At 33.7% G+C, this 25,953-nt stretch overlaps 1 protein-coding gene across 1 annotated transcript in view; it reads right to left on the bottom strand.

The window, feature by feature from the left end:
* Positions 1–25,243, bottom strand: part of LOC129229764 (cyclin-dependent kinase 10-like) — a 58,342-nt gene extending 33,099 nt beyond the window's left edge. Inside the window, exons 1-4 of the mRNA XM_054864136.1 lie at positions 24,935–25,243; positions 24,780–24,852; positions 14,859–14,933; positions 3,421–3,523 (exon numbers count right to left, since the gene is read on the bottom strand). Of these exons, the coding sequence (XP_054720111.1) occupies positions 3,421–3,523; positions 14,859–14,933; positions 24,780–24,852; positions 24,935–25,030 (347 nt within the window). The 5' untranslated portion in view covers positions 25,031–25,243. The remainder of the gene's footprint in view (positions 1–3,420; positions 3,524–14,858; positions 14,934–24,779; positions 24,853–24,934) is intronic.
* Positions 25,244–25,953: the final 710 nt, after the last annotated feature.

Here is a 25,953-nt window from a genome sequence, read left to right as displayed (position 1 = left end):
GTTAAAACTGCTTTGCTGTGCTTCTTCTTAATTCAAACTTTGTAATGTTATTAAAAAGAGATTCTTGTACTTGGCCGGATTTCGACTTAATAGGGCCCAAGGCTACTTTAAGTATGGGGGACCTTTTTTGTAGTTCGGACAACATTATATTAGTAGCAAATCAGGCTTTTTTTAAAACATTTTCCCAACTATGTCTTTTTCTCTGGCACATATAGCCATATAGCCATGAATGTGTTTTTAAAAAATGATTTTGGTATAATTTCTTTTTCTTTTTTTTTACCTTGGACGAGGAGGGTTTTCAGGAGAGTTATACAAGGACCTCCTTTGAGTTGAGGGTAGAATCCCTCAAATTTGAGGGGGTCCGGGGGTTTCTCCCCCGTAAATGTTTTTGAAAAATGCATTAAAAATTCTGCATTTTGAGGTCTTATAAAAGGTAATTCGAACTACAAAAACATCAGCAAAAATAGGAGAACAAAATACAGAGTTTTTTTTTAACTTATGCACTCTTTTGCAAATTAAAGGAATACAAAAGAAAAATTGCCCTTGGTTCAACAAATCGTTGATATTTATCGACAGAGAGGAAGAGCGAGAGAAAAGAAACCATATGACACACAGTCTATCACTTGCTCACATCGACTTTCGGTTACATATTTTATTTTTCGACTCATTAGTTTTGATTATCCCCTCTACCCACCGACAAACACAACGCTGAATCAATTGAAAAATTATCTAGATTAAACAATGCATAAAATTATTTAAAAGAAATGATGGAAATATTAAAAAAATAGGTACTAATGAGAAAGCAACACTGTAACCATTCAGAAAGTTCACCTCAAGCTGTAGCTTGTTTAGCTTATAGGAAAATTCAACACTGATTCTAATTAATGCAGTGACACAGGGGAACCCCTCCCCCAAAATAAATTTAATGGCCCTGACCTCCCTAGGTGGGCACCCTTGAGTGACATAACAGTGCCCCTTTTAGACATTTGATGAGAAGTTCTGCCTGCGTCCAAAATGTTTTCCCAAATTAGGCAACCGTCTTTACTCTTGAAACAATGCTAGAATTAGTTTCATTTTGTATCACTGAACTTAAAACTGAAATCAATACATAATTTAAAATGTTTCATCAAACTGAGCCGTTTTCCAATGTTTGAAGTTTCGGACGCTAAAAATGCAAGCGTTTTTTTTTTTTCTTTTTTAATTTTTACCCCTTGTCCATTTCACTAAAGTTCTGGTAATCTTTCAAAAAGAAGCGTTTATTTTTTTTTTTCGCTGCAGTCGATAGAAGGTTCTGAAGATAAGGACAAAACAAAAAATTTTCACTTCGAACTTGCAAGATTGAAAACTTGTAATCTCTAGGAGAAAAAGTTTCTTCAAACTAAAAAGCTTTATAAAAAAAAAAAGGAAGAAAAAGGAAAAAAGAAAGAAAATAAGTGGTGGGAGGGATTTTTTCTTTTTCTTAGGCCCGCTTCGCGGGCCCCCCAATCTCTCACGGGCCCTTATGCAATGCATAGGCTTGCCCCCCCCTTCTCGACGGCCCTGCTCCAGAACCATTGCAACTATTTGAAAAATGCTTTCACTATATGAAAGGTGCATTTGTACTGAGTAACATAGGCTATAAATTATGCATACATGTATTTATACAATTTTTTAAAACCAATAGTTTGTCTTCGCTACCAGTTTATGTTTCGTACTATTTAATTCTTATACAGGGTGGCCACTCTCCAGACAGACTCTTCCTGTTTTTCCAAAGTGTAATTTCTGAAAGTCCAGATGCCACAAAACGTAATTCCGATTTTTAAATTTTAATTTGGAACATAATTAAACCACTATATTATGTAACACATCTATATCTACACACATACATACACAACTATGTGTAGCCCTCTACAAGCATTTTTCATGCCTTGTATTCTTAATAAAAATTGCTCTCATGTGTTCCCATTTCCTTTATCTACATATTATTGAGGTAAAATTTAAAATACCACGTAGAATGTCAATCAGACTTTGTTCTTCATATTAATTCAAACAGTGTTACAGCCATTTTGCCAAGTTAATTTACTTGGCAAATTTACCTTACATTCTGTTTCACTTTATTCATGAATTCATAGCTGATAACCTCAAGATTTAATAAAAAGGAGACTAAGAGAAACAAACAGGAGAACCAAATGGGGGGTTAAAACAGAACTTAAAACTTAAAAAGTGATATCACCCTTTAGTTTCTAGTATCTGACATAACTTTCCTACAAAATCAACAGATATAAAAATAATGTAACCCTTAATTTACTTCAATTTAAGTGAATTTCAAAAGCAGGCATATGCACAAAGAATCCCCTGCTGCCAAAAAATACATTGAAAAAAGAAAAGAAAGACTGATTAAGGTTCTAAATGGGAAAAAAAACAAAATGTTCCAAAGTCAATAGTTGAAAAATTTAAAGCTTATTCACTTTAAATTTGGTGTGACCGAAAAAGTAAATTCAATAATTTTAACTAGCTCTAAGCATGTGTTAAAATGATGTCCAACTTTCAAAATACAGTTGGCTCTCTGTTTAACGACTTTCAAGGGATCACAAAAAATTGTCCATAAGTAGAAAGCGTCCTTAAATAGAATGCCTGTAACACTATATTGGACCATCTGGGACCGTGAAAAGTCGTCGTTACATAGAGCATCGTTAAACAGAGAGCCGACTGTAGTTCAAATCTTTACAAGATACATCAGGCTTGAAATAGGATATATTAAAGGCTTGAAATCTCAAACATTGTATACAAAGAAATGCACACATTTACAAAATTAATATATTATCAAAATAAGAAATAGATTAAAGTGTAGTAGTATATGTTAACATAACTCTCACACTTCAAAGTAATTAAAATATTAACAGAATGCAAAAGGATTGAAATCACAAAAATGGAAACAAATTTTCCACGAAACACATGTTCAATGTCGGCAAGTTTCAAAAAGAAAAAAGAGGCTTTACAACTATTTAAGTAAATTTTTTTCAACAACAATAGTGGACCATCTGGGATCAGGAAAAGCTAGTGTTAAATAGAGAAAGTCATTAAATATAGCGTTGTTAAACACAGAGGCAACTGTAGTTCAAATCTTTACAAGATACTAAATGCTTGAAATCTCAAACATTGTATACATTGAAATGCACACATTTACAAAATTAATATATTATTGAAATAAGAAATATAATAAAGTGTAGTAGTATATTTTAACATACCTCTTAAACTTCAAAGTAATCAAAGTATTAAGAGAATGCAAAAGGATTGAAATCATAAAAATGGAAACAAATTTTCCATGAAGCACATGTTCGATGTTGGCAAGTTTCAAAAAGAAAAAAAGAATTAAAGTAAATTTTCCTCAACAAACAAGTGTTGTCTTGTTTATATATGTACATAGAAAAGCATATATACCTTTCACAGCTTTCTCCTGACACAACTTCCAAAACCGTTACTAAATTTCTATGTGCCATAGTCTGCAGTACATTAATTTCAGTCGTGACCATTGTGTAAGAGTCTAATAAACAAAAAAATTAATTAATAACTTATAACTACACATTCATATTTTCTAGGACTATCTTAGAAAAAGAAAAAATGCAGAAAACACAATTAGGGAAATGCCACATGACATGACATAACACCCTGAAGTCCCCTGCACCAACCACTTTTATGGTTTATCTGTTTTAGATGTCGGGGAGTTCCCCCGACAAAGGGGACTTCAAGGACAGTTAAGCACCGACCCTAAACTTTTAGTTCTGCATCCTTGCCAGTCCACCGTAACCACCATGCTAGAAATGAGAAAAATCTCACCCATTTATTGAATTTAGAAACAATTGAGGGCCTTGCCACAAAGTGGTACGACGGAACATCAAGAGTTGTACAACAAGACATACTGAAAGGCCACAAACCATTTTAAAAAAACTTTTACAAAACTGCTAGTATTTAGTATCTTGTTTGAAAATTTGATGGTAAGAGGGAACTTGCTACTTTAATTAAATCGATAGGCAAAATAAAATCACTTTTTATAGGTGAGTCATTCCATTTCAAATCAGGCAGGCAGGTATGAAAAGTGTCATATGACCATCACCGATTTTTTTGAAAAAAATACAGTACTTACAACTAAGGTACATATGAACTATCCCAAAAGGATTTTGCATGAAAAATTTTTTTTCTTCAGTTACAGCCTATTAAAATTCTGCACAAAATCCGCCATTTTGGAAAAAACCGGCAAAACACTCCATTTGAAATGGACACTATTTCAAAAGTATTTAACCTATTCGAATAATTCTTTTTTCTAAAAATAAATAAGGACACATATATCCTCTAGACATCGTTTTTGAAAGTTTAGTTAGGTTTTTTGATAAAGAAAAAAATTCATTTTTGCCGCCAAAAAACTGCATTTTTACCAATTTTATGATTTTTTTTCTCCATGAAAAAAAAGTTTTTTTTACTAAACGGAGATGGCAGTCTAAAGCCCTTATATGATAGTTTCATAACATATTTTATAAGAATCATTGAGTGCATACAGCCTCGTAAATAAAATTTGAAATTTTGAAAATTTTCAAAAATTAGCGATTTTTGAAGTGATTTTACTCAAAACACCCATTTTTTAAAAATCTAAAAATTGGCTCATTTGTACCCCATATAATGCTTAACTAGTGGATAGACACCGCATCCGGTATTTTTTCCCATAAAATGTTTTATGATTTTTTGAAAGTGACCTTATTGCCCATGGCATGCATGTAAAATAAAAATGTCTAATAATTTCAGTCACTGAAAATCTGATTATATTAATGCCTAATAGCTACAAAAACGGTGCACTTTATCAGGAACAACTAAAATCTTACTGACTTTTAATAATATATCAGTAACAAACTGCTTTGGATGATCCAGTCAATTCGTCTTTTTGTAAGACTTTGTGTGTAGTTTACAGGTAGAAGAGCCTTTGGTGATTATATTAATGACTAGCTATGATAATGATGTACTTTATCAGTAACAGTTAAAATCTTTCCTTTTTTTTTAAATAAATATTAGTTGATTTCGTCTCCAAAGCTATGCATTCACCGTTACTTTCATATGCAGCAACAAATCATATTTTTTCTCTTTCAATAGTCATTCTCTTCAACTCAATTACACGACAGGGGAAATCATCAAAGGGAAGAACAATACAATGCATTTAAAACGATTAATTTTAATTTCGTGCTTTGGTTGTCATTGGCGAATGTTGTCATATAATTTTTGGATCGTACCTCTTATGATTACTTTTATACGTAAGAATATTTATACTAAATTCAAACCCTAAAACTCACTTGTAATTTAAGAATTTAAAAAGCCCACCTGTTTTATGAGAGAAGTAATCAATTGAACATGGTTGTAAGTTGAGGTAACCAAACAGATCTCACTAAAGGTGACTATTATAGCCAGGGATCCAATTTCTAACAAAAGAAGTGCAGGATCCCTATAGTCTTCAGAACTTGTTTTAATGCTTAAGTGGCCTGAATTCGGTCAAAAATACAAAAATTCAAGTAAAACAAATAAGGAAGTATGGGAGCTCAGCTCACATAACAATTAGGCGCTGATCAGCAGAAAAATATATTTATATAACGAAATACAAAAAGGCGAATTGACTGGGTCATCAGATATTTTGAAAAAAACTGCTGGGTTTTATTCAGAATGGCATAGGAATGATGTGAAAAAAAAAAAAAATTTGGACTTCATATTCAAATTCAGTTTTGCGTTATTTTGGTTTTACTACAAAATTTCAAGGTGTACAAACGCTTTTGGGAGCCACTGAATTAGTCATTAATATAATCACCAAAGGCTCTTCTATCTAAAGGCTACACACAGAGTCTTACAAAAAGACGAATTGACTGGGTCATCAAAAGCGGTTTGATATTGCTATATTATTAAAAGTCAGTAAAATTTTATTTGTTCCTGATAAAGTGCACCATCATTGTAGCTATTAGGCATTAATCCATTAATATGATCAGATTTTCAGTGACTGAAATTATTAGAAATTTTTATTTTACATGCATGCCATGGGCGATAAGGTCACTTTCAAAAAATCATAAAACATTTTATGGGAAAAAATACTGGATGCGGTGTCTATCCACTTGTTAAGCATTATATGGGGTACAAATGAGCCAATTTTTAGATTTTTAAAAAATGGGTTTTTTGAGTAAAATCACTTCAAAAATCGCTAATTTTTGAAAATTTTCAAAATTTCAAATTTTATTTTCGAGGCTGTATGCATCCAAGGATTCTAATAAAATATATTATGAAACTATTATATAAGGGCTTTAGACTGCCATCTCCGTTTAGTAAAAAAAACTTTTTTTTCATGGAGAAAAAAAATCAGGAATTCAGTAAAAATGCAGTTTTTTCGCGGCAAAAATGAATTTTTTTCTTTATTAAAAAATCTAACTAAACTTTCAAAAATGATGTCTAGAGGATATATGGGTCCTTATTTATTTTTAGAAAAAAGAATTATTCGAATCGTTTAAATACTTTTGAAATAGTGTCCATTTCAAATGGAGTGTTTTGCCGGTTTTTTCCAAAATGGCGGATTTTGTGCAGAATTTTAATAGGCTGTAACTGAAGAAAAAAAATTTTTCTTGCAAAATCCTTTTGGTATATTTCATATGTCCCTTAGTTGTAACTACTGTAATTTTTTCAAAAAAATCGGTGATGGTCATGTGACAGACCCTGCCTGATCTGAAATGGAATGGCTCAGGTAAATAAAAGTAGGTATAAAAATAATAAAAGTTTTCAGACATCAATTATGTTTTTAAAGAGATTAGCTTCAGTCTTTTACAAAAATTGCATCTTTTACTTCAGGAACTCAGACTTTTATTTGAATAGGTGGCAGGAGCAACAAGTTAATTAGGTTAGCACAGGTATAGCCCACCCATGGTACGCGTGCCACAAAGTGGTACGGCGGTACATTAAGACATACTGAAATATTTTCAAAATTGAGATAATAATAGTTTTCAGTAATTTTGTCAAACTCTATAAACTCTACTCATATTTTTTAAAAACTTTTATACCTAGAAATATAGTCATGCTTAGCCAGAGGTGGATACAGAAAACCATCTTACGGAGGATCATACTAAAGAAAATAATGTTTTGAGGATGAAAAGTTTTCTAAAACTGCTTAGGCGTCACTAAAAAGCACCAAATTGATCAGGTATAAAACCCCTAGAAGAGCATAAACGTTACTAATTAATTCCATAAGCAATGAAAGGAAGTATTTCTAAATATTTACTTCAAAAAATAATCAATAAGTTCAAAAGATTACTGCAACTGTTTACATTTTGTTAACAAGCATTTGAGCACAATATTGTCGGCAGTTTAGGGGGGGGGGGTCATGAGGGGTCCATGACCTTCCTCCAGTATCTGCCCCTGTGCTTAACTTAGATGACATGGGCAAGGAGGTTAGCACACGAATTGCCTTCAGCTACAATATCGCATGTGCTTATCATCAGCTTTGAATGGAAACAGTGACACTATAAAGGCAATTCAGTTAAGTATAGTTTCCATACTAGCAGAAAATTTGTAAGGAATCAATTTTAATTAAGAATGTTGAATAAAAGCCTCAACTCGTTATTTATTGACTGACCCTCATATAGTGAAAAAAATTAAAGTTGGCCATATTATAATTCTAGCCATAACTTGCAACCATGAATTGCAGGTGCATATTTGAGTTTGGCAAAAACTTACTACAATTTAAAGTCCCATATCTAGATCAGCCCATTTCCCACATATTTTTTACAATCAAAATAAACATCTTTCCACTTTTCTTTAAAAATAAAAAGAAGTAAATTTTAAAATAAAATAGAATTATATTAACTGAGGAAATAAAGAATAAAAGTAACATATAATATTGCATTAGTTTTCTCTGATAATGATTTTTTTTTTTTTTTTGAAAAAAGAACCCTAAAATAAAATGCATGATTAAAAAAAAACACACTTTTTGACTTTTAAATCTTTAATAAAAATCATCAAAGACTGAACAGCAGACTTTTTTTTAAAGACTTCTTGTCTTATTATTAAGATGCATATTTTGTTTCACTGTCTTGATGTACTGGAAGTTGAAAAGGATTGTATGATCAGTTCATTTTTTAAATAAAAGTTAAATAGCTTAACTCCTAACAGATAAATATCCAGTTAAATTTATTATTGAAAAGAAACATATTGCTTCATTTATTCTTTCCAATATCTTTTTTTTTCTCCACCCTCCCCCTTCCCCACGGCTCATGATTTAAACAAAAATAATACAGTAACCCCTCGTTATATCATGCTTTTTGGGGGACAAAGAAAAAGAGAGATATATCTGAAAGAGTGATGTAATCAAAGTCATTAAAAATAGTTATCCAACACATACAAGTAAATTAGCATTCCTTCTTTTTGACATGATTTTCAAATGGTTTTGATGTAGTTCATGAATTTACAATCACACATATTGAAACTTATACAAGATTTAAATTTAAGAAAATTTTCAGCGTCAATATGAAATGTAGAATAAAGATGATCTTCATTAGCCACAACGTGATAAAAGTGAGCATTCTAATACCCTCTTATTCCCAGTAGACTTTCTAATCCCTTCAATTTGCAGTAGGAAGGATATGAAAAATAAAAGTAACCAGATTTTTTATAGAAAACTCTTTCGCCCGTCCAGAGCATTCTTCCTTTCAATGCAAATTCTGATCTGTGCAACCAAGCACAAATTTTTTCTGTGCTAACAGGTAGTCAGAGAGGGGTATGTTCTCCTCTACTTGGACCCTTAGACCATTGGACCAGTATGACACCTGTCTACTGTCTCTCATTCATTGTAAAGGTCTTAGTATCAATACAAAAGAAAACTTCAAGTAATTTCCAAACTATATCTTAAACTAAAATATACTGCATGTATGTACATTTGGATGGCAGGAGTTGCCACTGCTTTTCCAGCGAATTCAGAAGAATAGGAGCATTTTCATTTTGTTCATTGACGAAATAAAGAAGATAAACACCTTTTCTGAGCAATATCATATGTTTTCATGAATGGCTTCAATCTTAAAGCAAAGTTGTTTTTTTTTAGGTTTTAATATTTTAGGAGACAGAAGAAATGAGTGATATATCAGAATGAGCGATACATCAAGGCGGGATATAACAAGGGGTTACTGTATATGTATCAGCGAATTGAACTTAAAAATGCAAACCGACAGAAAGGGTGAGGGCACTGGTGCAGCCAGAAATACATTTCTTGAGGGACTTTTTTGACCAAAAATGCCTTCTAAAGAGGATTTTTTGACCAAAAATACCTTTTGCAGGGTTTTTTTTTTTTTTTTTTTTGGATCAAAACAGCCCTTTCATATGCATAAACTACTGCAATAGAATTTGCATTTATGTAAAACCTAATGGTTCTGGGGGGTGTTTTCACCCCCCCCCCCTTCACTGCGCTACTGGGTGGGAGGAAATGTCATGGTTTCATATAGGTTACCAGCATTAAAATTATCACTACTTAGCATCTAGCGTTAAACAAAATTATATAGGTTTGAACTTTGGATGCTAACAAGGATGATTAATTTTAATGAACTTTTTCATTTACCATTTTTATACTTTTGATGTCTTTATTTGGAAAAATGCAATCTGTTTACATGCGATATGAGAATCATATTTTATTCTTTTTTCGAGCTAATTTTGCTTTATTAGGAGCCAAATATATGAAAAGTCTCTTTATTTCTGTTACAAAGCTTATTTCAAGTTTTTTAAATGAAATTCCATTTCCTTTTACGAGTCAAAAATTAAAATTCTGAATTGATGGTTTAATGTTACTTTTGCTTCAACTGTGTCGATAGATATTAATGATATGTTTATCATAGGCCTCTGAAATGCAATTCTAAAATGATTTAACAAAAAATGTTTCTTTTTTTATACGCAAATTTTATATTTTTGATGCCTTCACTTTGAAAACTGAGATCTCTTTGCATCCGCGACAGTAATCTGATTTTTTGAATTTTTGATGCTTAGTATACTTTGTTAAGAGGTAAACAAATAAAGGTTTTTTTTTTTTTCATTTTTTATTAAAATTATGAAATTTAAAAGTTTTAAACGAAATTTTGTGTTTTTTAAGAGTGCCTCGGGTCAAAAAGTTAAATACTGAACCCCTAGGCCTGAATCTTAATGTTTTGTTTCAATTATTTCAAAGACAAAATAATTTAACATAGTGTGAAGTAGGGTATATAGATATTGATACTTGACCGTTACCTTTTTGCCCAGAGAGTGATGCCTCCCCTCCCCTCCCTCAAAAAAAAAAAAAAAAAAAAAAAAACCAGCCAACTAACATAGGCGGATTTAAGACTGAGTTCCTGGGGGGGCAGGATTTTTTTTCTGCAACATTTTAAATTGCTCCCAACTCCCCCATGTTTTTTGTCTGTTTTCCTGTTATGCATAAGGCTATGCTTTACTTCTTTTGTGTGTGTGTCGTTTTCATTTATGTGTGCTTTCGTGCTGTCCTTTTTGAATTGACCTTAAGAGAGGTGACTGATGTCAAGAGAGTGACGCAAGGCTCCCTTTTAAGTAGGATATAGAATATCTCCAATTTTAGGGGGTCGGGGGGTTTCTCCCCCGGAGGAAATTTTGTAAAATGGATATAAAATTCTGCATTTTGAAGCATTATAAGGGTTAATTGGATAGACAAAAATCTCGGGGGGAAAAATAGACAAATAATTTTTTTTTAAAAAGTTTTATGATTTAAATGTGCTTTGTGATGTAAGTCACTTGCTCACATCGGCCTTTGGTAGAGTTAATTTTTGATCATCCCCCTTAGCCAAACGACAAACAAAATAACTAGTAAAGAATAAATAAAACTCTTAAAAGAAATGCTGTACAGATTTAGAAAATATATAACATGAGAGTAACATACTACTTATTAGAACAATTCATAATTTATACACTTGATAAGAAATAAAATAGAAGCACACTTTGCTTAGGAGTCTCAAAGACTTGTCTAAATATTTTCAAGGTTTGGTTGGTTACATTGGGTGTTTTGGCACAAGAACCCTAGCAGGTTTTACTGCGCCAATTATTTTCAAGGATTTTAGAACATTTCATAATTTAAGGCACCTCATTTGCACTTTCCAGTCTCTGAAATTGAGTACTAGATTATACAGTTGCACAGTATTATTCAAACTTTGTATAAAAAAACAGCTATTTTAAGCTTAAAAGAAAAAATAAACTATACAATTTTCTCATTACAACTTCCTTTTTTTTTTAAATTATAAGCAGTGCATAAAACGAAAAGGAATAGAGGTAGTGTATAATTTTTTTTCTGGGCTAAACGGATTAACAATAAGCAGTAGAAGCAAGATAAAAGCAATCAATACAATAGAATTTCCAAAATACTGCATTCGGGATTAAATAAATAGCAAGATATGAAACATGTGAGTCACAAAAAGTTATTTCAAGTAATATGTTACAAACGTAAGAACCATGATTTTTACACTTTTGATGCAAGATGCAGCAAGGAGCTGAATTTGACATATTTTGGCATTCCTCCCCCTACCATTTGTTTGAAATTTTAAAATTTAAGGTTTGTAGCCACACATTTCCAAATATTCACGGTTTTCAAGCACTTGAAATGAAATTAATTTTTTCGAGCACTTTCCATTTTTTAAGGAACAAATCATGCAAATTTTTGCGAGTTACAAACCTACTTCAAAGCGGTGGCCCGAAGCTATAGCTTGTTTATCTTATAGGCAAATCCGGCTCTATGTGTAATTCCCTCTTGCCTGCAGATTTTTGTAATTTTTCTGAAAATTTGTCAGTTTTTACGGTTAAAGCATTTTTACAATTTTACCAATCTGAACGTGTGAATCCAGAAGGTTCTTTAAAATCTTTCGTCTGTAACAACACAAAATATCTAGTTTTTGAAATCACGCAAATTGAAAATAAACATTCTGAAAAGAAAGAAAACAAATCATAATGAGTAGATCGTTCTGTAAGCGCAAATGGGGGAGAGGGGTTCCCTTTGTTTTAGGTTCCAATTTAAAAATAATCGTCAATTATTCTAAGTGTTGCAGCTAAATGCATAGCTCGTTTAGCCTATATATTTTCATTTATATACTTGTCCAAATGGTTTTCAGTCCAAAATAGTGAATTTAGGCATATTTTCAGCACCCCAGTGACAGCTGTACTATTTGTATTTAATGTTTTTTTTTTCTTTTCTCTTCTCCCATCAGAAAAAGACATTCGCTATTCCCTTCATTTTCATTGAACTATGTATTCAAAAAAGAAAAAAAATAATCATTTTTCTGTTTCAAGATTTTGGAAGATGTGTTGTTACTATTTAAAGTCCTGACAAAACTAGGGGCCATTGCCCCCCCCCCTCCTATAATTCAACTCATGCCCTTCTGAACTAGTCAAAAAAAGAAAAATTATGATTTTTTTTTTAAATTTTTTGAAGATGTGTTGTTAAAGTCCTTCCAAAACTGGGGGGGGGGGGCATTGCCCCCCTCTGCCCCCCCATAAACTTGCCCATGCCAACTAAAAATTTCAGTAATGTAGTTTGCGCCATCTCAAAAATTTTAAATTTTTTTACAAAAAAAAAACATGCAACTGATTTTTAATGCAATTATTTGATTTTTCACAAAATTAATTGATGCTTCATAAAATTATTTGATTTTTCACAAAAAACGGACCATGTGGAAACTCCTGGACAGATCCCTGAATGTTCCAATCATAAAAAACACATAAATTTTTAATCTAATCGTAGAAAATATTTTCTACTAAAGTTGTTCAAAATTAAAAGCATTTTTTTCATTTAAACGTTGTCGCCTTCGATAGGATCGCGCGGCCAAGGGGAAAAGAACTTTCTTCCTCCAGCTCTTGCTGCGGGGTTCTGATACTCAGCAACGTTTTTTGATGTTCATAAGAAATATTTCATGGATATTTGCCACTTGCTCAGAATTTCTTTTTTTTTTTTGTTTTTTATTGTCCAAAAAAGTGATTTTTGGCACTCAGAAGTGACTTTAAGTGATCAATGAAAAAAAAGGGGGGAGGGGTGACTTGGTGGGAGCTCTTCACTGCATGTGCTTTTTCTGTGATAGTTTTATAGCCTCCATTTCAGCTTAAAAAACAATATTGTTCCTCTGATCCTTTTTAAGAGATAATTTTGTAGTCCACTTCAACCAATAATAGACAGTCCAGTCACATTAATGTGACCATCTGTCAAAAGCCAGAAAACCACCTTTCGCAGAGCGGACTGCTGCAAGACGTGCAGGAAGAGAGTCCCTTAGGTCCCTGAAGGTGTTCACTGGGATGTTGAGCCATGCCGACTCTAATACCGTGGCCAGCTGCGCTAGATTACGCAGTTGAGGATCCATGGCGCGAACAACTCGATTGAGATGGTCCCACAAATGCTTGATTGGGTTTAAGCCAGGTGAGTTTGCTGGCCAGGGGAGGATGGTAAACTCATCCTGGTGCTCTTCGAACCACGCACGTGCGCTGGCAGCTGTATGGCACCTCGCATTGTCCTGCTGGAAGTTGCCATCATCCTGAGGAAAAACAATGCGCATGTAGGGGTGGACATGGTCCGCAAGGACAGATGCGTACTTGTATTGATCCATAGTGCCTTCCACAATGATCAGTGAACCCAGAGAATGCCAGGAAAACATTCCCCAGACCATAATGCTCCCGCCTCCAGCTTGGACCGTTCCGGCAATGGTTGCAGGGTGGTTCCTTTCAGAGGTTTCACGCCTTATACGTCAACGTCCATCTGTCCCATGGAGCATAAAACGTGATTCATCTGAAAACACTACCTGTCGCCACTCAGTGGACGTCCAGCTGCTGTACTGGCGTGCAAATTCTAGCCTTCGTCGTCGATGAACAGCAGTCAGCATAGGTGCAGGAACCAGGCGTCTGCTTCGGAGGCCCAGACGCAGCAATGTTTGCTGAATAGTAGTTTGGGAGACACTTTTGGTAGCCCCTTGGTTCATTTTGGTGGTCAGTTGCTCAACGGTAGCCCGTCTATCTGCCCGAACGCATCTCCGCAACCGTTGTTCGCCTCTGTCATCTATGGCCCGTGGTGCACCACATTTGCCATGTCGCTGATTTTGGACAGTCACATTTTGCCATGCACGGTACACTTTTACCACGGCGGCAAGCGAACAGTTCACAAACTCAGCCGTTTCGGAAATGCTTCCACCCTTGGCCCGAAAGCCAATGATCATGCCCTTTTGGACGTCAGATAAATCGCTTCGTTTCTGCATTACGCCAACGATTGAAATGTTTTCCGAAGCCCTCACACACCCTTTATATACGCTCAATTGCACTGTGCTGCCACCTGCCTTCTGTGATTGGTTATTTAACTCTGATGTGGAAAGTACGTGGTGGTCACATTAATGTGACTGGACAGTGTATGAAGTTGGTAGAAGCATGAAAATAAAGGTTGGAAGCTGATAAAGAACAAAATAAACAGAAACTTCTGGCCACACGGAGAAACGAAGCAATAAAAAAATGGCAACAAAAAAAAATAACTAGCAATAGCAACCTGATCACCTCAAATCATAATTGAAAATTCCGTGAAAATGCAACGCACCTGTATGCTCCAAAAATCAATAAGTAGTTAAACGGAAAGATGTAAAATTGTTTCAAAATTTAGTTTTCCACAGAGTTGTATTTGGAAAGAGGAATAGAGGGCATTTATAACTGCAAAACTTTAACTGCTTACTTCAAAAACTTGCTGTGCAGTTTACATGTAGGCATTATAAAGACACTTTACTAAATAAAATCAATAAAAAAGAAATAGAAAAGAAAAAGATAATGGAAAATGCTTAAATACTTACTTATAAAGAATTTCAGTACTAACTTACCAGAATTTAGATCCTTGTCCAAATTATAAGATTTCATGATAACCCACTTGTTCTTTTCTTTGTCACGAGCGCTATCTGGGAAAGAGATTAATTTTTTTTTTAAAAACTGACTGGGTCACAAGTGTAGAATCAAGAGGGAAAATTGAAAATCTTTTTAAAAGCCTTGTATCATTAAAAATCAATTACAAGAATTTTGTTTGTTGACAAATAGAAACTGGCAGCAGAAAAATATTTTCAATCATTGCGTTTAACTTCCGTGTTGGCCAACAATGAATTCTGTTACCAATCGCATTAATAAAGGCTTAGCCATATTTAAAATCTGCTTAGTAACAACATGGAAATTCTAAACAACCTATCAAACGCAGAAAAAATTACTCTTTATTTTGGTACTAAATTTGTAAAATTTTAAATATGTTTTCACAGAAAAAGTCACGAAAAACCTCTTTTAGAGGTTTATAATTAATATCTTCAGTAATCTAAGAACATTCTCGATCAACTCTCCTTCAGAACAAAAATTTTTTTTTTTTCAAAATCGATCCATCCATTTAGGCACTAGAGTGCCACTAACATAGATACAGTGATACATAGATACACAGACATGTCAAACTTATAACATCCTTCCTTTGTGTGTTGGGGGTTAAAAATCAACAATTCAAAAAGGAAAAATGCTTTGCAATGTTACACATGATGTCACATAAATATTTGTACTAGTATGTATGAATATTATGTCACATAGCTATTACAAAAGGTAATTTTTAAAAAAATGGGGGGAAAATAATAGGGTAATTTATAAAAAAAAATATATAAAATTTCTTTTGTCCCCTCAAAAAGGCTACTTATGCTCTTTAAGATGTCAGTGAAGCAGCCACTTGTTACTATACAACTCGCACTTTCATTCAATCATTGCTGGAGAGCTGTAGGATCAATACTCCAAAAATGGTAGCCATATGAAACTCCAGCATTCTTTTTGTAGTATGTATTCAATATACAGTTGAACATCATTAAAATAAACTCAAAGGGAATGAAATGATCTTGTGTTAAAGTAGTTTGTCCGATTCAAAAAACAATAAACTAAGAATAGGACAGAGAAGAGATCACAATACATCTTTGTGACTTAAAGATTACAAAATGCTCGATGGTAAGGCTCCAAACTGCTCCTCTTCCTTATATAACCAAAGATCATCTAAAATTGCCTTTTTGAAACATCAATATCGAAAAAATCCCGAAAGGTGGTTTCTAACTCCATCCCTTCCTCTTAACATCATCCAAGACAAGCCCGTAATTGTGCTGATTTCAAAATATTGCCAATATCGAGTCCCTCAAGGTAAGGGGTCCCTTGTAAAGTGAGTTCTTCAAGCTATGAAACTTAGTTAATTTTACTGATGGAAATAAAATTATCCTCACATTTTCATATCCGAAGTTTGTGACAAGAGGTGAGGAGGAGGTAAGAGGAAGCGTAAAACTTCGAGGCTAAAGAAGAGAGAGGGTCAAGTGCGTTGAAAAAAAAATGTCACAGCATTCACCAGATAAGTGCCAACCACCAAACTGTAGTGTCTAATTAGACACAGAGGGAGTATGTAGTTTCTATTTTCTTGAAGGTGCTTTTTAAAGTAACAAAAAAGCATTCGACATAGTAATTAATGAAATACAATATAACCTTGTTTATACGAGACTCTTAACTGAAGCCTCCTTTAACCCGTTCGCACCCAGCGTCACGCGGACGCTACGCAACAATTCCTCGCTTATCAGCCCAGCGGCACGTAACCGCTACGCGCTCTGATCGACGCTGACGTCCCAGTGTCACATATACGCTTTCTCGAAACGGAACGAATTAAATGAATATTTAAACGATAATAGATGGCGCTAAATGGCTATAACTTTGATCTTATTCGAGTCACATGGTATTTGACCTTCATGTACAGGCTTTAGTTTTTTATTTGGGCCTCTCAATGGGATAGATTTTTTTTTATGTAAACATCAGTGAATCACTGCTCTGCGCATATGATTTATGAGGTCTCAATTGCTCTTGTTTATATCTTTGCTTCTCTTTTTTTGTGACGAGTAATTGAAAGAGATATACATCTAGCTGAATAAATTATGGGGGAGGGGAGGAAGGTTAAAATATTTTTGCGTATGTGTTCCAGACTTTTGGGATTCCCCGTTCGATGAGAGTACATTAATTATTTCAAGCGGCACTGAAGTTTATGATTATTTTTGAATCCTTTCTGATATTGTTCTTCTTTATTTATTCCTTTTCATTTGGAGACTGGAACATTGCAATAAAAATGGTTAGCGAAGTGAGTGAAATAGAATGTTTTCGAGAGAATTATGAAGCAATTTTGAGACTTGTTGCTTGGGAATTGAACTAGTTTAAATTCGTTGACCTAAGTTGTTTTAATTAAATTTACATAAGGAACATATTTTTTTGCTACATTTCTTTTTCTTTGATTGCACACTCTCGATGTCTAACTCTAACTTTGTTTTTGTGCACATATCATTTAACTTTGTGCACATAGTTAAAGTTTTAGTATTCTACTTATTTCACTCCCTTCTAATAATGTAATTGTCTTTATATTAATAATTAGTAATCAGTAGTACATTGTTACAGCAAATTTAAAATTTCAAGTCATTATTTTGAGATGCTGATTTTATATGAATATTTTTGTTCAGTTAGGCTTAACTGCTGTAAATGCTCGGGCCGATGGCGGCGTTCCATTTTGGAACGTTCGGTCCCGTAGCTGCGCTTCGTTTTCCATGCGCTGGTCCTCAAGGGGTTAACAGGAAAACATTTTCCAGACTTTCATTTATTGAAAATGGAATGATATCACTTCAAGGTTACAGGAGGCAACCATTTCTATTGAAGGGACTGAAGTTTTTTTTGCATTTTTTACCTTCCCTCTCCCCTCATTAATTAATTTCTTAAGTACTAAATTATTCTAGCTTTGAAAATGATATTGAATTCAAAAGGGATTGAATGAGAAAGTAGAGTCATGCTGTTAAATGCTTATTTATTCATAATGTATTCCAGTTTAAAATCAAAGAACAAAAAATAGAGTTATTACTGAGCGGACGACTAAACATCATTAATGAAACACTAACGATTAAAATTCTTAATATAAAGTCTTACTAAATATACACTGCTTGCTGTTTATAACTATAATGTCATTTAAAAAATTACATTTAATAGTTATTTTTCATCAATATTAGAAACCTTGTTATCTCCGGATCAAATTTGTTTAGTTGTAAAATAAAATATATTTTAGGGTTTGAACTTTAATAGTGGCAGCTGTTTATTTACATATAATGCAAAAATGATACCCTCTGCCACCAAGTTTTACAGTCCTACAATACAGTCACCCGCTAACTAGAAACTAAAAACTCAGAATTTAACTAGAAACTCACTTTAATTTCAAGCAGTTTACTATTATTTTTATTTCATTAATACATGATTATTTTATATTATTATTATTATTATTATCATTATTCAATGGGGGGGCGGCAATTGTCAATATCGCCTAGGGCGGCAGAACTACTAGAGCCGGCCCTGCGCCTGTATCAATGTACGAGCGTTCATATGTATGTATCATGGATAACACAAAAACAGTTAGTTGTAGAAGGTTTAAATTTTATTCATGCAACTCATGAGGCATTAAGTTGTGCACCTCGTTTTTTAGTAGCAAATTGGATGTTAACAAATTCTTTGTGACATATAAATGTCATTTTATGTAACAAGTTATTATCTCAGAGGCATCTCTTAATCCATATCTTAATCCATAGTTGATGAACATTTTGTATTTTGTGCCACACGGTATTGTTGAAACTAAACTCTCAATGTATTTTTTATTATTTACATAGGTAGTTAATAAGTTTTACAGGAGCAAAATATATTCTCACATTTTATTGAAAATATATTTTTTAGCTACTAAAAAATTTAATCTCTACATAGTATAAAATAAAGTCTCCAAAAAGCGTCTGTTTGTTTGAACCCGCAAAACTCAAGAACTATACGGCCGATTTCGCTGAAATTTTCACAATTTGTTCCTTCAAGTCCTGAAAAGGTTTGCAGATCAATTCGAAAAAAATTTCGATGAATGCTTCTTTCTTTCCTCCAATTTAGGCCCAATTTTCACATAAATTCCCGAATATGGGGGTGAAAAATTACTTGCACATATTAATATTATATATCATTGGAAAGGGAAGAATTTTCCGCATTCTACACAAATTGTTTCAATGCTTTAATGGAGTTACGGCAAGAATGATTTATGTTTAAAGATCGAATTTTTTTAGGCTTAGTTGAAATTTAGGCACTACTTTCTTCATTAAATCCGTCAATAAAAAGGGAAGGAATTGTCCCGCAGTTTTCTTTTTGATACCATTGGAAAGAGCTGCTTTTTTTACTCCAGATCTAACTCGACCCAAGGTCGTAAGTTGAACCCTCTATCTCAGTTAGAAAAAAAGTTACAAGCAAATTAAATGAAGTTCAAAAATCTGTTCTCTACTCAAGTTTTTCACCATTTTACCTTGCGTTTCCACGATAACCCTTTTTGAATCCATTGTCTATTTCCATCTTTCTCATTTTCAATTCTTAAACTTATTTTATTTTGCGTTTCCATGGTTACGCTTTTTAAATCCGTCTTTCTCATTTTATTTTAATTTCTTAAAACTATTTTAATATCTGTCGTCATTGTTTGTAGGGAAAATTTTGCATGATGTTTTTTTTTTCTTTTCATTTAAGCCTGGTTACTGAATATACTTCACTTGGCATAATGGTTATTTTTGAGGCAGACCGGGCAAAGCCGGGCAAGGCAGCTTGTGTAAAATATAAGTGAGACACGAAGTCATCGAACTTTCAAGGCTCAGATTTTTGAGACTCTACAGTAAATGTACAAGTCCTGCATAATAGATCATGCAATAAATTATAGTAATCTGACAAACATCATGGTGTTCTAGGAGTGTCAGTCTGACACCACTGTAGCTGAGCTATAAATGATAACATGTATGCGAAGGAACCTGTGAAACTTTGTTACAAAAAATTGTTTTTAGCTGTAATAAAGATAAGTATGCTTATTAAAGAATTTGTTTTGTTTATTACCTAGATTTCTATGCATCCAGATTGCCTGTGGTCTCAGTTAGTCTGGATAAATGAGGATGTACTGCATGCATGTGTTTAAATGCAGTGTAAAAAATTAGACGATCTCTTAACAGTCATGTTAAGTCCCCCTACCCCGAAAATTTTAACTGTGCTCCAGTCCCAATCACTTCAGGGTCATTCCACTGTCACGTCTGGGACAAAAAGACTTTTAAATCTCACTAACATTTTGTCATTGTTTAACATTTAAACTAAGCAGGGGTAAGCAAATTTTTGAATCTTTACATTTGATACTAAGATAATCCTGACACAGATATTAGGGTTCGACCAATGAAATTTTTTGGCCGATGGGCCGATGCTTCAAAGATGGCTGATTGTTTTCCTCCAAATGGCCGATTGCGGAAGGCCGATGGCAAAAAAAAAAATCTAACACAAATAAATTGATAAGACTGTCAAGGATTTAAAGGATCATTGATTCATTGTAATCACAAAAAAAAAATCAGATTTCGACCTAAATTTCTATTTTACAATCACCCAATTTAAACTTCACAAGTTTTTTCGGCACATCTGTACATGCATTGTACCTAAGAACATAAAGACGACTGAAATATTCATTTTGAACGCCTCCTTAGTTAAGCACTCCTTAGTTAGTTTAACCTTATTATCGCAAATTCTCTTGTGATGTCATTATGCGCGTAAACTAGAGTCACTCAAAAAGGTTATGAAATAGTAAGTTGAAAACTCATACATACGTAGTATGATCTAAAAGTTCGACGACAAGTTGTATAAAACCTTACCCTGAATAGTTCACATTACCAAAATACATCTATCTACAAAATAGTCACCTTGAACGATTATGCACTTCTGCCAACGTTCGAATAGCTTTTAGAAGGACTCCTGGAAGATTTTTATCGAGCTCTTTTCTGTATCGCTTCTGTTCTTGTAGAAGCGATACAGAAAAGACTGCATTACTGAAGATTCATATTACAACTATCGAAAAATTACCATCGGTTCAACGGGAATCTAACAAAATGAAACAAAACTGGTTTCGCCATCTCATATTTGTTTCCATAGTCTCCAATTCGGCAATATATCACCAAATGATCGTCAGTCTGCAACGCTATATTAGTTTTGCATTGAAATAAGTAATAGCCACAAAAAATGAATGAATAGGCTTTTTAGAACACCCGATCGAAAACAAAAAGAGAAGTGCACAACTGGAACGTACGCACACTCCACATGCCAAAATTTAGCCTTCTACAGCTTACCATTTTTGAGTTATGACTTATGGGAGATACATACGTACGTCCAGCCGCAAGAAACAACGCAATAATTAACTTGTTTGGTACCTGAATGCAATATTAAAAACTTTTTCAGCGGTGACTAAAATAGAAATTCATACTGAAGTTTAAGTTAACAATTTTATTATGAAAACAATAACTCCATTTACTTTGTATTAAAAAGTAAAACAATAAAGGTCCTTAAAAAAAAAGAAAGAAACATCGGCCAATTCCATCGGCTTTTCGATGTTTTTTAAGGCTGATGGGCCGATGTTTCCTGCAAGTTAGCATCGGTCGCCGATGCCGATGGCTAAATTGTTGAATCATCGGCGCCGATGCATTGGTCGAGTCCTAACAGATATTTTTATCTCAATAATTTTGTTACATAAAATTTATTTTCATGCATCTAAAGTCAGTTGAATTAGTTAATTTTTTTTTCACTTTTAATATACTAATGTTAAAATAAATTGTATATTTTGAGAGCTAAGGTTCCAATGTAAAGGAAACATATTTCATTTGTTGAGAAACAATAGTTTAAAGCATTGAAAAAAAATATGTATTGGGCCATTCCACGAAAAATTAGTCCCTTTGTGCCCACACGTGAGGGTTCAAGTAATTATTTTAAAAAGTAATGCTGAAATCTTTTGCTTAGAGAATCACACATTCATTTGTAATTTGTTAAGCAATGAAGATTTTTCTCATTATTATTTTCTATGAAATATATGAGATGTCACTTCGGGGGGGGGGGGGGGGGGGGGGAAATCATTTTCCATGGAATGGTCCTTCTAAAAACTTAGTATATAATTATTTTCAGTTTTAGTATCTTTACTGGCTAAAATGTAGAACTAGCAAATCTTTTCCAAAACAATGGCTACCGTTTGGATTGTAAGCAATTAGTATACTGATTCTAGCCTTTGGATATTCAACCGGCAGCATAAAGAGGAAGTTACGGGTTAAACTAGAGTGAATAGCATTTTTTATGCTATAACAGTTAGAAGAAAGGAAGAAATTATCTTTTTTTTTTCACTGGAAAATAACTTAGCTGGCACTGTAGCCCCTCCCGTCTCCCAAGAATCAATATTTACAGTACTATGAGGCGAATGACAAAATAATTTAACAAGCATTCAAATTGTCATGTAATGAAAAGTCAGAAAGTGACACTTAAAGCTCCATTAGATATCATTCGAGTTTTTGAACAAACTATGGGAGGGGCAACAAAGGCCCCTCCGTCTTTCTAAAGTTAACTAGAAAGTCACCCGTCAAGGTATGAAGAGTGAAAATTGCTCCCACATTTGAACGAAGCCATTGCCTGTTTGGTGATACAGTCGACGCTCATTATAACGACCACACATTATAAAGACCGTCCCATTATAACGACCAGTGGTAGAAGTCCCAACTTTGTTCTTATGAACTCTATGTTAATTTGCTTTCGTTATAACGACCGTTCTGTATCGTCTAATCCAATACAGCGACCGAATCAGCGGACTCTACTTCTTGTGTTCTTTCCAATAAAACAAATTTGTAGCTTAAAATGACATTGATTATTGTTTACGGACATCTGCCTGAAGTTTTCAATGTCAAATCCAACTTTAAGAAAGGGTGGGGGGGGGGGGGATTACCATTCACCACAGCCTGCACAGAAAAAATAATGGAAGGAAAAAATCGAGAAAATTCCAGATTCCTAAGAAAAGGGAGTTGACAGATGTATTGGTAGTTTGGTATTTGAATCTACTATTTTTAAAGATTTGGGGTTCTCGGGGGACTTTTAAATGTTTCTTTGGAAAGCAAGAGAAACACAATTTATCACCTAAATCTGAAACAGAAAATAATGATTTGCAAAAATCACGTCTGTTAAAAAGGCAGACCTCTGTTTCTGGTTTTATCTTCAGAAATTGTTGTGGTAGTAGTAGTAGTAGTAGTAGCAGATCTGAAAGTGTGCAACATTTTCCTCCCTATATTTTCTACTTTAAAACTTGTTTAATATTCTGTCATAATATTTTGCACACTACTTTTCTAAAAATTCCTATGATAAAAAACATTTGGGCATTTACTTGGGCATGCATGATGCCGGTGTACATTTTTTAAATTTATACCTCTTATAACGACCACTCGTTATAAAGACCTTTTTCTCTGGGACGGAGATGGTCGTTATATCGAGCGTTGACTGTAGTTTTATAATTGAAATGGTAACCCTAAATTCCAGTAGGTAGCCTTGATTGCTGACCATTTTTTCGTTTCTTCATTCCCCTGAAATGAGTCTTACCAGTAAAACAGTTAATTTACCAGATCAAGTTCAGCCTTGTCACAATAAAGCCTTTCCCTGCATGTTAAACATTACCAAAACATGTTATCAAATTATCATGCAGTGGCATGAGTTTCATTGCTGAAACAAGCGGGTAACTCGATCCTGGGTGATTATTTATATGAGGATATGATTAACAAATTTTAATTTATGATTAACAAATAGCATCTACAAAATCCTATAATGAAATCACATGGTACAGTAATATAATATATAGAACAAATTTAATTTTAGAAAATATTTTTTTGACAGTGCAGAGTAACTTTTAAACATTGGTTCTTAAGTCTGTAACATTCATCTAATATGTTTTTCATGAAAAATGAAGCAATAAATTGAATTTTTCTCCTAAAAGTAGCATATTATAGTTCATTATCATTTGTCTTTGTTTTCGTAAAGGAAACAAATTAGTGCAGCATTTTTTCAGACCAAGAGCAAGAGGTACATTGGTTCACTTTTAGAAAACTCACAAAAAACCAAAAACTTTTATTAAAAAAAAAAGAAAACAATATATATTAGCAACAAAATAAAGATGATAAATACTCAAGTTGTGCTGGTGCTTGAGAAAATGTAAATTTTTCTCGCAAAAATATCACAAAAAGAAGTTAGGTCAATTTAATATTTTGTTTAGTTAAATATATTATATTGACCTTAAACTGTTTGTTTTTTATTCCAAACACAAAACAATGTAAATTAGTTGCAATATTGGATAGTATTTATTATAAAAACTGTAACAGAGGTTGCTAATGTCATATAATGTATTGAGACTCCTTGATGTTTAATATGCATTTTATTTTAGTTGAATTTGGGAACCAGCTTTTTGTTAGAACATTTATATCATCTTGAGTCGTTCTGACAATATTTTAAAAACCTAAAGTCACGTTCACTTGCAATTATATTAAGAGTAACATTTTATGAAATAATTAAATATTCAAGGCTAAACTATATTACAGCTAAGTGGACAAATGTATCAAAGGAGTAGGAACCATAAGTCATAAAGTTCAGTAACAAACATAATACAAAAAAGCGAAGGCATTGAAATTTTCAAAAATTCTGGGATGATGAGAAATATTGAATGGACCCCATGGCAGAAAACCAAACTGCTCATGCAATTTTTTGCTTTAGATAAAAATGAGAAAAGTAGAAGAGTGGACAAAAATGTCCCTACTTCTTTATCATGCATTTTCAAGGAACTGAAGTTTCCTCATAAAATTAAAATTGATTTTGAGAGCTTATTAGCCAAAATTACTTACAAAAAGTGCCAAAATCTCCTTCCTTAATTTTTGAGAAATCTTCAAAGTGGTTGATATCCCGACAGCGTCCATGCTGTAACAAAATACAAGGAATAAAAAGGAAAAGCGTGAGAAATTTCGTGAAAATCAGAATAGTTTCTAAAATGATGTCTTACTAGATCCTTATGAAGAATGTGAAAATTTCCGAATTCTATACCCGCTCCGTCGTTTTCGCTGAGAGGTAAATCAAGCCCAGGTATTTTTGCAGCCATAGAGAAAATTAATTCGCTTGTAATCGTGACAGTTTTTTTTCTTTTTTTTGTTAAATATAAATATTCCACCAACTTATTCACCTACTACTTTATAAAATATCACGTTTTGGTTTTACATATATACCGCTGAAAGAAATCCACGACCATATTATTGTATTACCTTACATTATATTCAGCGCTAAATGCAATGAAAGAATGAGAGATAACGGATCGGGGCCTTCCTTTTCGATAGGAAAAAACGAGATTGATGAGGATAGCCACTGCATTTACTTGTTTCCCAAATGGGTGAAGGTAAGGGCCCTATATGGGTGCCTTGTCTAGCGAGTAATCGCGTTTGGTGATTGTTCACTGCGAGCGATTATTAGCGGCACGTGGATTGTTTCTTTCTTTCTTTCGATGCTTAATTGCACAGGTTTATTTTGATGAAGACTACAATCTGAGTGCTTTGCCTCGCTTACGCATGATATATTTTATTACACATATTAACAACACATGAAAGAATTTACATCATAAAGAGGGGAAGGTACAGCCGGATCGAGGGTGGGAGTCGAACCCACCGCCTCAAGTGTGCCAATGTCAAGCAGTCACTCAGACCACTCGGCCACTGAGGCCCCTGATTGTTTATTAAATAAAGTTTTATTTTCGGCAAATTTGGCGAAACCCGAAACTTTGCTGTGGTAACCCTAGCAGGGCAACAATGAAAAATCCGATCCAAAATGGCTAAACAAGCTGATGCGTCCATCACGAGCGCCTGCATCCTAGGAAAAGGAGCGACTGCATCTTGGAAACTACTTTTAGGCATGTGTCATTTGATTGGATGGCGAGAACACGTGACTTCGTGATGCTAGCTGCTGTTTGTTGTCGCCTGAAGCAGCTCAGCGATGGAAGATCGATGTTTCCGAAAGTAAAATGCGGTTGGTGGT

The sequence above is a fragment of the Uloborus diversus genome, chromosome 9, assembly GCF_026930045.1.
Source record: "Uloborus diversus isolate 005 chromosome 9, Udiv.v.3.1, whole genome shotgun sequence".
Lineage (NCBI taxonomy): Eukaryota > Metazoa > Arthropoda > Arachnida > Araneae > Uloboridae > Uloborus > Uloborus diversus.
This window is presented reverse-complemented; position numbering and strand designations above follow the sequence as displayed.